General features: G+C 37.6%; 1 protein-coding gene across 2 annotated transcripts in view; it reads right to left on the bottom strand.

Annotated features, from left to right (window-relative positions):
- Positions 1–16,608, bottom strand: part of GALNT7 (polypeptide N-acetylgalactosaminyltransferase 7) — a 152,385-nt gene that overhangs the window by 23,752 nt on the left and 112,025 nt on the right. The window contains exons 3-6 of one of the 2 annotated variants that reach the window (XM_008000270.3): positions 8,104–8,270; positions 4,968–5,098; positions 4,650–4,729; positions 2,493–2,675 (exon numbers count right to left, since the gene is read on the bottom strand). In XM_008000270.3, coding sequence (XP_007998461.1) covers positions 2,493–2,675; positions 4,650–4,729; positions 4,968–5,098; positions 8,104–8,270 — 561 coding nt within the window. Of the gene's footprint in view, positions 1–2,168; positions 2,352–2,492; positions 2,676–4,649; positions 4,730–4,967; positions 5,099–8,103; positions 8,271–16,608 lie in introns of both variants that reach the window. The other variant, XM_008000269.3, reaches the window with a different exon arrangement.

The following is a 16,608-nucleotide window of genomic DNA, read 5'->3' as shown; positions in this document are numbered from 1 at the left end:
ATGACACTTTGTCAGAAGGGCCTTTCCTGATTTCCCAAGCTGGATTAGGTTCATCTTTCCATAAACTCATGTACTCTGTGATTTTTCTTCATACTACTTATCACAGCTGCTGTTCCAGAGTTTTGTTTGTTTTGTGAGACAGGGTCTCACTCTGTTGCCCAGGCTGTAGTACAGTGGTACAATCATTGTTCACTGCAGCCTTGAACTCTTGGGCTCAAGCAATCCCTCTGCCTCAGTCCCCTGAGTTGCAGGGACTACAGACACGTGCCACCACACCAGGCTAATTTTAGGGTTATTTATGTAGTTATATCTGTTTAATTTCTGTCTGACTCACTGTATTTTACATTCAATGAGGAAACATATATTTAAGAATGTATCCCCAAAAATAGTGCTTGGCATACGGTAAGCACTCAATAAATGTTTGTTGAATGGATAATGAATCAAGAAATACTTTCAATACTAAAAGAAAATAGCATCAGGAAAAAGTTGTTCTCTTATGCCTTTTCTTAAAGTATGCTGTCTAACTCAGTAATAACACTATTACATTTTAGGTGATATTTTCATGTCACTTTTATTTAACTGTCATTTAAGATTATTCCATTATAGCTGTGTCTTTTTTTTTTAGACCGAGTCTTACTCTGTTGCCCAGGCTGGAGTGCAGTGGTGTGATCCTGGCTCACTGTAACCTCCGCCTCCCAGGCGATTCAAGCGATTCTCCTGCCTCAGCCTCCCAAGTAGCTGGGATTACAGGCACACACCACCATGCCCAGCTAATTTTGCATATTTAGTAGAAACGGGGTTTCACCACGTTAGCAAGGCTGATCTCAAACTCCTGACCTCTGGTGATCCTCCCGTCTCGGCCTTCCAAAGTGCTGGGATTACAGGCGTGAGCCACCTTGCCTGGCAGCTGGGTTTTTATCTTTAAATAGATTCCCATTCATCTCAGTATATACTTGAAAATGCATCTTAACATGGACACCAGTGAGTTAATTAACAGATAACCTCCCTTTAATTTTTCTAGCTCACTTAAAAAATTTTCTTTACTGGCCTATGGAATTAGCAGAAATATAAAATTGCTCAGCACCCTTTATTTTTTTTCTCCCACAGTTATGTGTTAAGTTAAGCAGGTAAGCAGTAATTTCCTGGACTATTCTGAATAAGAAATTTACCAAAAAAATTTGGTAAATGTCCAATTAAGCTACTATAATTAATTAAGTGCTATAACTTCTTTATGTTTGCCATTCAGTATCTTGATATCATGACATGCCCAAATCCCACCAGCATTTCCATGACATTGGAAGCACCATCCCAAAACAGAATTCTAACATTATCAGCAGTGTAACAGGGAGAGAGAGACCAAAAGCAGAACCATAGGATCAGAAAAATGAGATTAGACACATTCAGGAGAAGGCTATACTAACATTTGAGCAAACATTTCATTTGGGGTCATTTTTTACAGAGACAGTAAAATGTTCTAATTACAAGATAAAAAGAAGAGAGTAGCATAAGTTGTTCTACTGAAAGAACCACAAGAAGGTCAAAAGCTGATTTTTGAATAGAATTTTCTTTTAATAAATCACTTTTCTGAGAATGAAGCAATAAAGGATTCTACGTAATGTTTTTTAAAGTCATGTATTGTGATTCATCAGATTTTAGTACAAAATTAGTATTTGAGAGTTAACATAACAGAAAAAGGGGAGAAAAACCCAAAAATCTCTTGCTAGTGCCCTTCATTGTTAACATTATACCCACAGCATGAATGTGGAAATAAAAGTCTTGGTTGGATTAAAGTAATTTATGTATTTTAAATGTATAGAATGACACTGTCATCAAAAGAATAAAATCTGATGTCTAATCCAGGATAACTAAGATTTCGTTTTGTTTTTTTTTTTTTCACTTGTACTTGGAACATATGCCATATTACATTATTTTTCTTTCCCCAATGAAAGTGTGTATGTCTCAGTAGTGGACATCGCATTTAGGGTAAAAGCAATTACAGCGGAGCAAGTGGAGTAGAGTGAAAGCTCTGAAACAGTATAAGGAAAGATGCTCTTTCAGAATCTGAGACAGCATCTACAGTTTTAAAAACAAATCTTTAGCTTGGCAAGAGGTTAATAGGTTAGCAGCAACTGGAGAAAAGAAAAATATGTAAGTGATTTAGTGATTACCGATATGGTTCAGTTTTTGTCTTTCTCAGTCTCTTCTCTTGAGGGGTCAGAGGCACCCGTTTCCAGAGCATACTCCAATCCCATGCTCCTCGGGCATACCCATCTTCATCACCGCCCCCTTGGGGTATAATTTCATATGTGTTGCCATTTATGACATCTATAAGCGGCACAGTGCAAATGGTTCTGTATTGTGTTGATGATGGCAGCAAAGATCAAATAGAAGCGTACGTATGGACCCACACATTCATACGAGTTCATGGGGAAGAAACAAAAAAAGAACTTAGATAAACATTCAACATAAGAAAATAAAGTAATAGTCTTTACCGATAAGGTTCAGTTTTATGTTTTCTTTTGGCCTTTTCCTTGTGGCTTAGAGGAATACGTTTCCATAGTAAACTCCAGTCCCAGGCCCCTCTGGCAAAACCATCTTCATCCCCACCTTGCTGTGGTTCAATGGAATAATCATTCCCATCTATGTAATCTATTAGAGGCACAGTACATGTAGTTCTGAAACATTTACAGAAAATGAAAAAGCATTTAAGAACCCAAGACTAGTTCAGCATGCCTAACTACATTATCTCTTTTTGTTGCTGATTTGTTTGTGCACTGAGGGGCTTTAGTATCTAATGGGAAATAGAGTAAATGAATGTCCCATAAAAGCCAAAAACCTGTTTTTGTAAGGGCAGGAGAGAGGAGCCTTATCCCTAGGCTTACAGACAAATGTCAGAGACAAAGAACTGTATCATTGAGCTTAATAGAGTTTTTCTCCTTTTCACTTTGGTACTAAAGGCAACTTTATTTTGGTAATTTTATATTATTTATAAGATTTTCTTGCCTGTTATTTTCCCTATCACCCATGAAAAAGCTCATGTGCATATGTGCATGCATGTATGTGTGTGTGGGGTCACCAATAGTACTTGCCACATTCTTAGCGGTTCTCTCAACCCTTTATTGCTTTCTATTTCTTGGAAATAGTTATTATGAAAATGTGTTTCTGTACTTTTGCTTGATCTTCCTCACTCCTCTAACTGCAAGAAAACAGCTTTTATTGCAAAAAAAAAAAAAAAGGTATTGTTGATTTAAAAAAAAAAAAAGAAAGCAAAAATAATCCCTCAAAACTTGCTGAAGAACTTAAGAAGTAGTCTGAGAATTTGGAACAAAAAATCTCTTATATTTGGGCTTCATGAAAATGCTAGTACTCTATAACCATGATGTCAAAGTGACATTACAAAGATTTTCTGGTACCCTGCTTGTTGCAATGTTCATCTCGTCAGAAAGGATTTTAAAATCTATTTTCCTAAAATAAAAATGACAGCTGCTTATATCCAGGTCAAGGTGCTTTTAAGAAGTTTAAAAACCAAGTAAAAGGGAAACCCTACAGGGCTTAGAACTTCAATATGGAGGAAGTAGAGTCTAGAACAGGTGCTTCCTTCTCTCCAGAGTGTGAACTCACACTGGAGGGTCATTGTCAGATTCGTGGAATCTGCCCCTGGAATCTGGAAAAGCACTTCCTTACTACCCAGAAGCCTGCTGGAACTCACCTAGAGAGAGTTATCTGACACTTGGTCAGTTAACTTTCCTCACTTCTTATGATTTTCACATTCCTAAATACACGGTGCAGTGTAAAGGGTTCCAGGGAGGTCTTGGTCTGACAGTTTATTAGCTATCTGATTTCGGGAAAATTACTTAATTTCTCTAAGCCTCAGTATCCTCTTCAGTCAAATGGGGCTAATAATCTCTATCCTGCAGGGTTGCTGTGAGGATTAAATCAGACAGCATGTGAAAAATGTTCGTGATCAGCCTTCACATTAAATCCTCTCATGATGAAATCCTCCAAAGTTCTGCCTTTGATTCATGCCATTTGCCATTTGCCATTTGCCACACGGACATGTTTTATTTTCCGAAGTATGGACTAGAAGCAAGGAAGGCTTTGGAACTAGAAAACTGACGGTGCCTTGTATTGTTTTAGACATTTCTGGAAATTTAATGGTGATTGCCACAATTCCATGGAATAGTTGTCTATTTCTAAACTTTAACGTTTCTATAGGAACCCAAAGCCTTGACACAAGTAACACTTGGTCTTTACTATTGAAAGTACTAATTTAAAAGTCACAAAAATCAATAGGAAAAATTTCAAAGCATGGTTATTCAAGTGTTTAGAACTCTTACCCCAGTTTAGAGGGAGCAATTCCTATTACTCTTAGGGAAAGTGCCTGGAGATAGAGGAGTCTTAAAAACCCAACCACAAAATGATTCTTGAGTGAGGAACCCTGGGTTTCTCCCAAATGCCAGACTGCCTACATTTAAATCAGTCCACAGTATCAGTCTAGTTTCACCCAAGGAAACAACTAGGTGAGGGATAACACTAACGCACACTTGACACACTGAATAGAACAGGAATCAAAGGATGAAAATATTATTTGCCCTTCCAGGACAAGGTTTACTTTCAACCAGGAAAGAAAAAAAGCAAGGTAATGTTACCTGTCCTTAGATATGGGAGCTACAAGTGGTGCATACCAGTTAACTGCCACCTCACAGTGGGCATCAAGGTATATCAAAACCTTAAAAAAAAGAGGCAGGTGAAAGAATACTCCTCGTATATGTTACATCATATATTACACACAATTTAAAATTAGATGCTAATAAGAATTAGCATTATAGTCAATTCTGACACACAAGTTATCTGTTTAAGCCAGCATTCTCATTTCAATTTAAAAAAACTGAAGAATGATTAAAAATGTATATGATTTAGTTACCAAACCCAAAATGTTGACATTGTAGATATCAAATGCTTCCTACCTGTCCAAGTTTAGCCTTCTGAGCACCAATACTTCGTGCTTGAATTAAACCTTCCCTTCTTTCATTTCGAAATACCTTCACTAGGCCATTCCACAGCTTAATATATTCATCCAGTTTTTCTTTTAAGTGCTCTATTAAGAAAAATCAATCGATATTATAAATTAGACTAATAAATATAAACCAATTAATTATTATTTTTCTCAGGAAACAAGAATAAGAAACAGGTGCATTGGGTAGACAGTAATTTTACATGGACCAGACTGAATGTTTTATCTATTAAGAAGGAAGGTGAAGTATATTATTTAAGTTAATTTTGAGTTTAATGTGCCTACAGAGAACTGGTTAGTCTGAGAATTATCAAACGTCCCTCTAAACAATGATTATTCCAATCGACAGTTAAGGTTTTAAGAGATATTAAAATTTTTGTTCCTGTTCACATATTAATGTCAAATCTGAACGCTTTCAGGAACAACATTTTGTTGGCTCTTGGCAGAAGCAATGGTTAGGGTTTCTGAAGATGCACTGCCTACTAATAATACTATACAATTTCACTGGAATCCACACAGGGTATAGGTGATTTAACATTTGTTTCTGGGCCATCTTTCCCCAACCACAGTCAGTGTTGAAAGCTGCAACCTTGATGTGATGAATATAGTTCCCACCAAGTTGGCAAATAATCAAAAGATCTCATTTTCTCTTTATCTTAAGCATCAAATGTATAATTATACATTATAAAGATAATTCTAATTATACATACATATATGTATAATATGTGTTTGTAATTTAGTAGAGGAAGTTTTGTGTTATAAAAACCAGATACATCTGGCAAAGTTTCCATCTTTGGCTTCCCATTATAAGAGAGCTGCTTTTGTTTGTACCACTATAAGTTCATGAAATCAGCTCACCACAGTCAGAATGAGCTGCAGTTCATTTAAAAGATGCTTCTTGAGGACACACAAATTGTTTTAAAATTGTTTAAAAATTTGGCCCATGAATATGCAATCACAGGAAAACTGCTGTATTTAGAGACGAGTTAGTGGTTAAATGGGCAAATCAGACTGTATACTTAATATTTTACTCATTTTAGGGCATATATTATTAGTAAGATACTCACATGTGGGTATCTGGAATTGAGAAAGAGAACTTTCTCTTTTGGTACCCAGTTTTAATAAGTATTATAAATAAAATTCTCGTGCTTAATCATGTTTTTCCCCTCAGAAAACCTGAGTAATTTTCCCTTCAAGATAACTTTTTTTAAAAAAAAGCTTTTATCATCTTCTTTTTAAAGTTCAGTGCAGTCCTAAATTATTTTTTGAAAGCCTTTTTGAATTCCATTAGGAGGATTTTTTGCATATGCAACTTAAACACATCTTAAGTTTTTATGGGCAGAAATGAATTGATGGCCTATGCTTCGAGTTTAGATTCTTGGTTCTGACTGCAGGCTGGGACATGTGTGACTTGCCTTGGCCAATGAGAGGTGGGTGGAAATGACATCAGTCACGCGCATAGAAGCGTGAAGAGGCCACTTGTGTGTGCCTTCCTTCCCACTGCCCCTCTGCAGGCAGTGTCCGAACTGAGGCTGTTCTGCACACCTGGGTCCTGCACTGAGGATGGGGAGCAGAGCTAGCGCTGACCGGCAGGGACCCTGTAGTTTGAGCAAAAGCTAACCCTTCACTGTGCGAGCCACTGAGAGTGTGGGTTTGCTTTTATTTCGGACCAACTCAGCCACAGTTAGCTGATGCACACGTGTGTGGAGTAATTTGCTCTACTGTTAAAAGCTCCAAACCTTTATAGAGAATACTATAATGCCCAGAAACCCAAGTGTTATTATGAGTTAGTTCCTTTTATATGCATTTTGTCTTTAAAAGAAAAATTGTTATCTTGAAAGTTTTACTTTCTGAATATATTAGGGAAAGTACATACGAAATTATCACTCAAGTCTGATTAACCAAACAGTATGTAATTTTACTAAGGATAGGACTGAGATTTTAAGGTTGATTTTAAGGTTGTTTTGAAATTGAAAAAACTAATTAAAGCTGTACTTTTGTTCAAGGATAGCCCAAACTTCTCTGCCTACTCTAAACTCAAGGGACCCTGCACGACTGTCTTCATTAGAGATTTGTAAAAGAAGTAAAGATAAAAAAAAAAGACAAGAGTAAAAAAAATACACAATACTCTGAGGTCTGAAATTGTGTTCTTTTCTTTGGCAAAGCAGTTATTTTAGGATGCTCAATACCTTTTGCTGTATCTTCACTTTTTTTTAGGATATGATAAACTTTTACTGGTATTAATAATACAGAGGTTCTTAAAATTAGTAAAATTGGGGGATTTTGAAAAGTTATTTTATAGATTTAGATTTTTGTACATGTAAATTATTATTGTATCAACAATATCATTTGTCTTAAGATAGAAATAGTATTTTAATGAAAACATTACTGTCATAGAAATTTGCAACAAAATGGACAGACACAAAACGTTGTGCCTAAAAGCTTTTAGATTTGACATTAACATGAGAACTGAAAAAAGTTTTAATGTATCTTAAAGCCTCTAAATGCATTTGATACGACTAAAAATTTTAAAGCTATACATTCTCTAGTATACTTAAAAATGACTAGTTAATAAAAGGATCAGCTGCACAGAGACGAAGGGAAAAATAGGTCATATTTCTATGTATTCATGCTAACATATGTGTACAGTTTCACGACTGTAATCATGTCCTTGCAAAACCAGCAAAGGTTTATCCAGACTGCAAGAATTCTCAATTACATTTTGGAGGAAGCTTTTTTATAAAGCCATTCTGAATGATATTTTCATGCTACCTATGTTTATCTTCACTTCTAACATTACAATCAGTGGTATAGTTTTACTAAATTTTTGTGCACAACCAAAGTTTTGTGTACTACTTGTACATCTCTGAGCATGTAAAACGGACATAATAATATCTACTGCAAGGATTACTGTTAGTATTAAACAAAATAACTCACAACAATGCTCGGCACAGTGTCAACTTGTTGATAATAGATGCTATCAATAGATGCAATTAATTTTTTAAAGCTAATTATTTCAAAATCATATTTTTGCAATTATTCATGCTTAACTTATTTTATGGACAAAATGTGAGTTTTACAGCCATTACCTTTATTACTGAAATCGTCAATTAACACAATTTCTGCTAAATATTTTCTTGGAGTCCTTTTAATTACACTGTGGACTGTTCTCATGAGGGTTGACCATCCTTCATTATGGAAGACAATGACAACGCTTGAAGTGAGCAAGTTTTCATCATAATGCCAATACTTGCATCTGTAAAGAGAAAATTTCATCATATTTATTTACAGGCCATCTACAATGCTTGGCTCCAAGCTGACTATATTTTCTGGTTGGACTACATATTATCGACTTAACTACGGTAAGTGAATGAAATATGGCCTTCAATATGTAACGGAAACACAAGATAAAAGAGAGAAGCTGTTATGAGATAAAGTTACTCCTAGATAAAGCTACTGCATAACCAGTACTTATTCTGTAATAAAAAGAACTAATTTGTGAATTTATCCTGAGGATGCTTAAGAGAGTATTTACAGCTATCAGGTGGTTGGCTTTTTTTTTTCCCCATGACCTGGATCTTAGTTTATTTTCCTTTTTGAAATGAGCTTTTGGCACAAGAGATTTATTTCACCTGCTATAAATAAACCATTATATTACTGTATTTGAAAGCTAAACACATTATATTACTATATTTGACTAAAATATTCAGAAAAAAATTAAACAGGTTGACCTGAGGCATATAGCAAGCATTCAGAAATTTACTGTGGAATGAACAAAGTGCTAATATTATTTAGAGCTTTTAGATTAGCTAAAGAGCTTAGTTGTTCTACACAACTATTTGAAATAACTGTAGCAGGAGTACAGTTTCCAGAAGACTCTTCCTAAATAAAAGAAACCCCAAACGGGGTCTGGTAAAAAGACTCATTTTGATTCTGAAAGAGTACTTTGCAGTGTAACCCAAAGTTGGGAGGGACCAAACACTCTTTCAGAGTAAGTTCAAAAACACAGTAGTAGGGAAAACAGATCTTGTAGGAAGATGTAATGTTTCTGGAGAGAAACTAAAGCAGGCAGAGCAAAGTATACCTAATTTTAGATGGGTAGGGATAATAAACCCCCAAACAAACTATAACCCAGATAGGGACTCAGGCAACGTTTCTCTTCCTCTGACTCTAACTGCTGGGCTTAAAACAGCAGAACGGGGTGAGAAAGACAGCAATTTTGATTTACAACAGACACCAGAATTGGTGAAAATATGTAAAACATGAAAGGAAATTTGGGACTTGCTTCTAAGGCAGAAGATAGCAACTTGGGAAAAAGGGCAAGATAGAAACTTTGAATGGGAGACAGGACAGAGTTAGAAACATAAAGGGGCTGAAGGAGGGAGGAAAAGGGTGGGGTGAAGGTGCAGAAGGTGGTGAGGGACCCCTTTGCTGTCCTAGGGACTTCGATTTGGGGAACATCTCCAGGCCTTGCATTCTTACAGAGGACAGGGTTGACAACACAGCTGGAATAGAGCATAATTTTGTGTTGTGTGTTGTATATTTTTCCGTCTCCTTTCACCAATGTATAGTTTAGAAATAATAATTCAAAAAACGTAAACCAGGTTGTGTGCCAGAGTAACTCTATTGATATGTCTTTTTCTTATATTATTTGTCTTAAGAATTACAAAGTAATGCATAGTTTGTTGTACAAAATTCAAACAACATCCAAGTTTATGACATGAAGGTGAAAGTTCCCTCCCTGCCTCTCTTCAGCAGGTTTTGTTGTTCCCTCCAGATTTTCCACCTCTCCCTAAAAGAGCTTCTACTTCCCTTTTCTGAGGAAGAGAGACATCCCCTAGTAGGTGTCAAATCTCATCTCCTAGATGAAATCATTGTTAATAGTTGGCTTAATATATTTTTTAAGATTTTTGTCTACTCATGTAGACATGTCTGGTATGTATACAGAACACATGTTCAGATGAGTATGTATAGACTTTTCTCCCATGTGAGCATGTATAAAACTTACATAATTCTTTTAATAAGAATGAAAACATTATAATAATGTTTCAATACATTATTGAATATTCCATAGTATGGCTGTTCCATAGTATGGCTGTTCCAGTCTACTGAATTATTTACTTATTGATGAGCACTTCTGTTGATTTCATAATAACATTTCAATAATCATCCTTTTGTATATACCTCTATGCCCTTGCATAGAAATCTTTCCTACAAAATTTTCAAGACTGTAAGCTCATTAAGGACAGGAGCCTCAGCTATTTTGCTCACTACCATATTTCCAGCATATAACAAATAACAACTGCTCCATAATTCTTTCCTAAATTGCTTTGGGAATAATATTTTTGAAATGCCTCTTATATTTTGTTCTCACTAATGTCTACTCTCCACCCCACAATCTTTCTACTTTGAGACACCCTCTAGAACTGAGGGAGAAGGAAAGGAATAATCAGTTAGGGCAAACTCAGACTGCAGAAACGGTCTGCCTGAAAAGTCACAGCAATAGGTACAATTAAAACAAACTGGGAAAAAAACTCAGGCTACACCTGCACACAGATAAGCAGACATGGTCCAGTACAGAAGCCCTTTGTTAATCAGTGGGCTCTCAGGAAAAAGATTCCTCCCCTTTTTCAGGCATATACATGGTGGGCTCCATGGAAACTGGCACAAGGAGGACGGGGGCTTACCTAAAACAAACCCACAGTTAAACAAACAAGAGAAGCAGTGCTTTGTGCTTGCCTAGAGGCATACCCACAGCTGCATAAGATAAGGCGAGTTGCACAGACAGCTTTACTGATAAGAGAAGTTGCTCAAACTGCTACAGAAATGAGAAGAGTTTTTTATAAAAGCTTTTGGATTTAGCTTTAACTCGACAAACTACTCGGACTCCCCTCTCTGCTGTGGAGCATTTCTTCTTTCGCTTATTAAACTTTTGCTCCACCCCTACCCTTGTGTCCATGCTCAATTTTCTTGGATGCAGGACAAGGAACCCAGGTACTAGTTTAGAGAACAAGAAACTGCTACATTAAGGTGCATTGGCAAAACTACAACATATTTAGGTGCAGGAAGAAGGAATCATCAGAAGGGTGAGTAAGAGCAGACCTTTAACCTTTCACTTTCATTTCTGAGGCTCCTTGTCTATTCCAAACCAGTTTCCTTTCACAAAGGGCCCAGACGTCGCATGGGATTGGAAGGAGGTCCTAGGACAACTGAAGGTTTTTGGCTGGGGCTACCCCTCAGTATTATCTCCAGTCCCTGACAGCTATCAGGGCATGGGCACAAGGACTTCCAGGCTTTTCCTACTGCATTTTTCCTTCTTTCTTTTCATGGCTATCATGCCTCTTATCCCTTCTTTGTATGCAATGTTACAGATGTTTTTGCAGCCTAGGGATATAATCTTGCTGGGTAGAGTCAGTTGGTGAGTTACATTCCTGATTACGAAGACACCAACTGACAAACACAACAACTCTTGAAGTTACATTCCTGATTACCAAGACAAAGAGTTGTGTTTGTGATTTCCTGGAGATGGGGAATTCAAGATCAGTCTAAATTTTCACCTAGTAAGGGCGTTTTGTCCTCTAATGATAGACACTGATGGCACTATATAAGGGGATATTTCACCCCAAGTAAAAATCCTCTTCCCTCCCCATTTGGATTGTTTCCTTCTCCTTTTGGGTTGTTTCTTCCCTCCATGTAAAAGCTCAGCACTGTCCAATGAATTTAAACAGTTCCTTTATGAGACAAGTTAATTTTCTTCTGCTGGGAGGCATACTATGGGGACAGCCTATTAACTCGCAAACCTCTCTTTCTAACTTCTGCCTGGAGAGAGAGAGTCAGTTTTTACATAACATCTCAGATCCTACAGTGCCACCTAGTGGGATGGGATTTTTTTCTCCATGGGGAGTCCCGTTGGCTGTTTGTCGAAAACTTCTAGTTCCCGGATTCCCCTCCCTCCTATGTCCCTCTATTAGGGACCAGGCTCCATGCCCCATCTGTAAATATCAAAGCTCCATCTTTAACAGTCAAGAGCACAGCCATTCAATTCCTATGTTCTTTTTTGAGGCACCTGTTCTACATCCAACTACATTGGCGTTTAAACAAAAAGGGGATTTTATGTTTGGAAGTCAATTGGTCCCATTCTCTGGGATTTCAGTGTTTCACTAGGGCCATAGCAAGGGAAGCCAGAGATAATATTAAAAGACTTCCTCCATTCCATTAAAGTGTCTTGCCTAAATACAATGTCTCCTGGACCCTTAGGGTACACTGGGAACCTTACCGGCTAAGTAGGTCTAGGAAACCAGCAAGGGTGAAGGGCCAGGGCCACAAGCAGATGAGCATGACTAGTTATGCCAACTAGCTTCTCCAGGACCATAAGTGAAGGTCATACTTGCAACCATGCGGCGGTACCTATGACAGTCACTGGGACCCAGAGGAGGGGAGGAAACGGGTGAAGGGGAATGCCCCTCCAGTCTTTCCCTCCATCTTGGGTCACTCTTAAGAGAAGAAGACTGAGGGATGCCTCTTCTCTTGTCTCTTCTACATGGGTAACACCCCATCTTCAAGCCTTCACTACCCTTGAGCACAGCCTGGATCTCCTTTAGCCCTCAGACCCTAAAGTTCACTCTGGGCAAGCCCCAACTTCACTCCTATATAGAGGCCTTCCAGGATTTAACCCAAGTATTTAAAGTCTTTTGGATGTTCCAGGGATAGAGAATCCAGATGGGAAAATAGCAGTGCCCTTGGAGGACTCTAAATAAGACCATGATGATAGCATCAGAAAATGGGGAAGGAAAATCTTTCAAATGTGTATATTGGAGAACTTGCAGGGCATTAGAGCTAAACCTATTAACTCCTCCAAGCTTTCCACAATAGATCAAAAGCTAAATAAAAATCCTTAAACCTTTTTATTCAATAAAGAACAAGTTTATTACTCAGACAGCCCTTAATATGGGAAAGAAGTCGCTGAAACAAGCCGTGTCCAAAGATCTTTCTAATTTTTCTCACCCTTGAGTTGAAACTCTGCAGTACATAAATAACGCTCTCCTCTGTCCCCCAACCAAGGAAGTCTCAGGGAGGCACTGAGGCTCTCCTCAATTTCTTAGCTGAAAGGGGATATAGGGTCTCAAAATCTAAAGCTCGGCTCTGTCAGACTTCAGTAAAGTACCTAGGTCTAGTCTTATCAGAAGGGACCAGAGCATCAAGCGAGGAAAGGATACCCACTTCCTTTACAAGTTGAGGGGATTCTTAGGCATTAGTGGATTTTGCAGACTGTGTGTACCTGGATACTGTGAAATAGTTTGCCCTTTATACCACCTCATAAAGAAACTCAAGCAGTTAAAACTCTCTCACTAACCTGGGAACCTAAGGTTCAAAAAGCCTTTAACCAGCTAACACAAGCCTTACTTAAAGCATCAACCCCCAGTCTTCCCAAAGGAAAAGCATTCAGTCTCTATGTATCAGAAAAGAAGGAAATGGCCCTGGAAATTCTGGCTGAAGCTTGAGGTCCAGCTCAACAGCCAGTGGGTTACCTAAGTGAGGAACTTAACTTGGTGGCTAAAGGCTGGTCAGCCTGCCTCTAAGCAGTTACAATGGCGGCTTTGTTGGTGCCAGAGGCCACTGGGTTAACCATGGGAAATAACTGTTTACACCCCATACAACATAGCAGGAGTGCTGTCCTCTAAGGAAAGTCCCTGGCTAACAGAGTGAGACTGGAGTCTCACTCTGTCGCCCAGGCTGGAGTGCAGTGGCATGATCTTGGCTCACTGCAATCACCTCCTCAAATATCAAGCTTTGGCACTGGAGGGATCTGTGGTCCAGAGGAAAACCTGCCCTTGCTTGAGCTGAGCCACTTTCTCCCAAAGGGAACTGGAGAACCTGAACATGATTGGGAAAAGATAGTGGTGCAAACCAGTAAAAGGAATGATGAGGATCGCTGTTTACATTCTCTGTAAAGTTTTAATTAATGAAAAAGGATTTTCTTAAAGAATGCTCAGCTTACTTCAAAGTGGATGGGTATATGTAAAAGGCCTTTATGTTTTTCTCTTCACAGATATGTTTTTCTGGAAAAAGTTTTTTTTGGTTTTTTTGGTTTTTTTTCCCAATCGACTGAATCACCTTTTTCCACTGTGTTTTGTCATTCTTGGTGCATGCATGAAAGACCCTAGAATGACTTCTGGTGGCCTGGGATTCCTTGGGAAAACAAATAAGGTGCCGCAAATCCCATTTTGGAGAAATCTCTGTTCTTCTCATGGAACCCCTGGAATTAGAGGTGGATAAGTCCCTTTCAAAATCTGTCTTTGTCTTCTGGCTATGCTTATTAGGCCCTGAAAACTGTATTCCTAGCCCTGTTCTTAAAAGGGCTCCACCCTGAGCTGCTGGATCTTCTTGTGACTGTCTGTGCAGTCATATATGTGATATATATGTGAAGTCTACAAAAAGAGCTCTAATTAATGGGCCTAAGAAAAATTAGCACTTAAATAAAATATTTTGCAGTAAAAGTAAAAGCTGTGGTACATTTCAGTTCACGTGATTTTAATATTTAAAATAAAAACAGACTTAGTAATTACTGGTAAAATACAAATGTCTTCAAGGTGTAAAAATGTGGTCTAATTTATTATGCAGGTCAGATGCTAGGTTTGCTAAATGTTTTAAGGTTGCAAACTGCTTCTTTGGCCTTTTAAAAACTGTCCACTTGCCTGCTTCACAATTAGTATGGCCTGGGAACAAATGGAAGTGACCATGCTCCTAACTATGCTAAAAGGAATCAGACTTTATCTGCACCTAGCACATAATTAAAACAACTTACCAGGCTTTACATTAAAGTTAAAAATTGCTGAGAGTTACCATTATGACATGTAATTGAGACTACAGAACATGGATTTGCATGCAAGGTTTGTAAAAACAGCAAAATGTGTTTTTAGTTAAAAGATTATAAGAAGGTATGGAAATGTCCATTTTGCCTAGGATTGTCTTAAATTAGATAAAATAAAGCAGAAGGTTTAAGCAAATTGTGAAAAGACTGTAAACATTAATCTTGCAAAGGAAACTGTGTGTGTGAACATATGACTAAATTCAAAAGGGTATTTTTTTTCCTGTAAATTAAACTTTGAAATAAAAGCACAACGAGGTTGTCTTATGATGCTGACTTACTCTTTTTTTTTTTTTTTTTTTTTGAGACTGGAGTCTCACTCTGTCGCCCAGGCTGGAGTGCAGTGGCATGATCTTGGCTCACTGCAAGCTCCGCCTCCTGGGTTCATGCCATTCTCCTGCCTCAGCCTCCGGAGTAGCTGGGCCTACAGGTGCCCACCACCACACCCAGCTAATTTTTTTTCTATTTTTAGTAGAGATGTGGTTTCACCGTGTTAGCCAGGATGGTCTTGATCTCCTGACCTCGTGATCTGCCCATCTCACCCTCCCAAAGTGCTGGGATTACAGGCTTGAGCCACCGCGCTGGGAGATGCTGACCTACTCTTTAGTAAAACTTGTAAAGGGTTATAAAATAACCATAAAAAAATACATAAAAATCTCACCTCACGATCAAACTGGTTAAGATTGATTGAATAGGATTGTCTATAAAGTTTCATTAAAAATTGGGGTTAACATTAATAGTAGACTAATGGAAGGGTGAAATTTGGCTCTTTATTCATGTAGTAGTAAGGGCTAATGAAAAGTTTTGCTTTTTCCAAAGTTTTGAGTCATTGTTTTGGCAAAACAAATGGCTTATGGTAAAATTTTGTTTCATAATATCCAGTGTTTTAAGCCTCTAACATATTTCACAGGCTTCCCAAAATTAAACTTCAGTCTCAAGGTTGTCTTTCCTGACCCCTTGCTTTTGGGTGCTACAGAGGGCCCCTGGAGCATGCAGAAGAGAGGTAAACAGGATCATTTAACATGTTAGGTACACGGGATTGCCAAAATGATGTCTAATACTCTTCAGGTTATATTTTAGGGAATAATATTAAAATATGTCCAAAATTGTATGGGATAGCTAAGGCTCTAATGTCTGAATATGAGCTATCAATCACAATTAAGGTTGTTATGTTGGGTTATTGTATGCCACAGAAATAACCAACTTTGTCAATCATGTTCTTGACTGTAACCACCCTAGACATTCTGTCATTTACAGACAATTGTTGTCTTATTTTAATCTTCTTCAAAAAATGGTTTATAATCACTGTGGAACTTTAATAGGTACTCTCGAATGTAGGTTTCTGATAATAGAAAAAATGTAGACGACTCATGAAAAGCTGAAATGTTTACAAATATTAAGCAGAACAAGAGTTAATGGAATGGACTAAACTAATAGAAAAGTAAAAGAACCTTTTTGATTTTTGCTTTGAACACTGCTAATTCTTGTTTTGTTTTTCAGAGTCAAGAAAACTTTCTTTCAAGTTAGCTACAACTTTTAACAACTAAGTAAGGTATATTCCTGTGAACAAAATTTGGAACATGCTTGTTTCTCTCTGCCTAGTTTCTTTAGAATTCAGAAACTGGTTATAAGTATTCTTGACTTATAACAATATAGTCGTTTGCATCAGTGCAGTAAGAATCCACTTCATTTTGCAACAGTACACAACTGGAAAAACTAGTTGTTT

Source organism: Chlorocebus sabaeus, chromosome 7, assembly GCF_047675955.1.
Source record: "Chlorocebus sabaeus isolate Y175 chromosome 7, mChlSab1.0.hap1, whole genome shotgun sequence".
NCBI lineage: Eukaryota > Metazoa > Chordata > Mammalia > Primates > Cercopithecidae > Chlorocebus > Chlorocebus sabaeus.
Note: the sequence above shows the minus strand (reverse complement) of the source record. Positions and strands in the feature narration are given on the sequence as shown.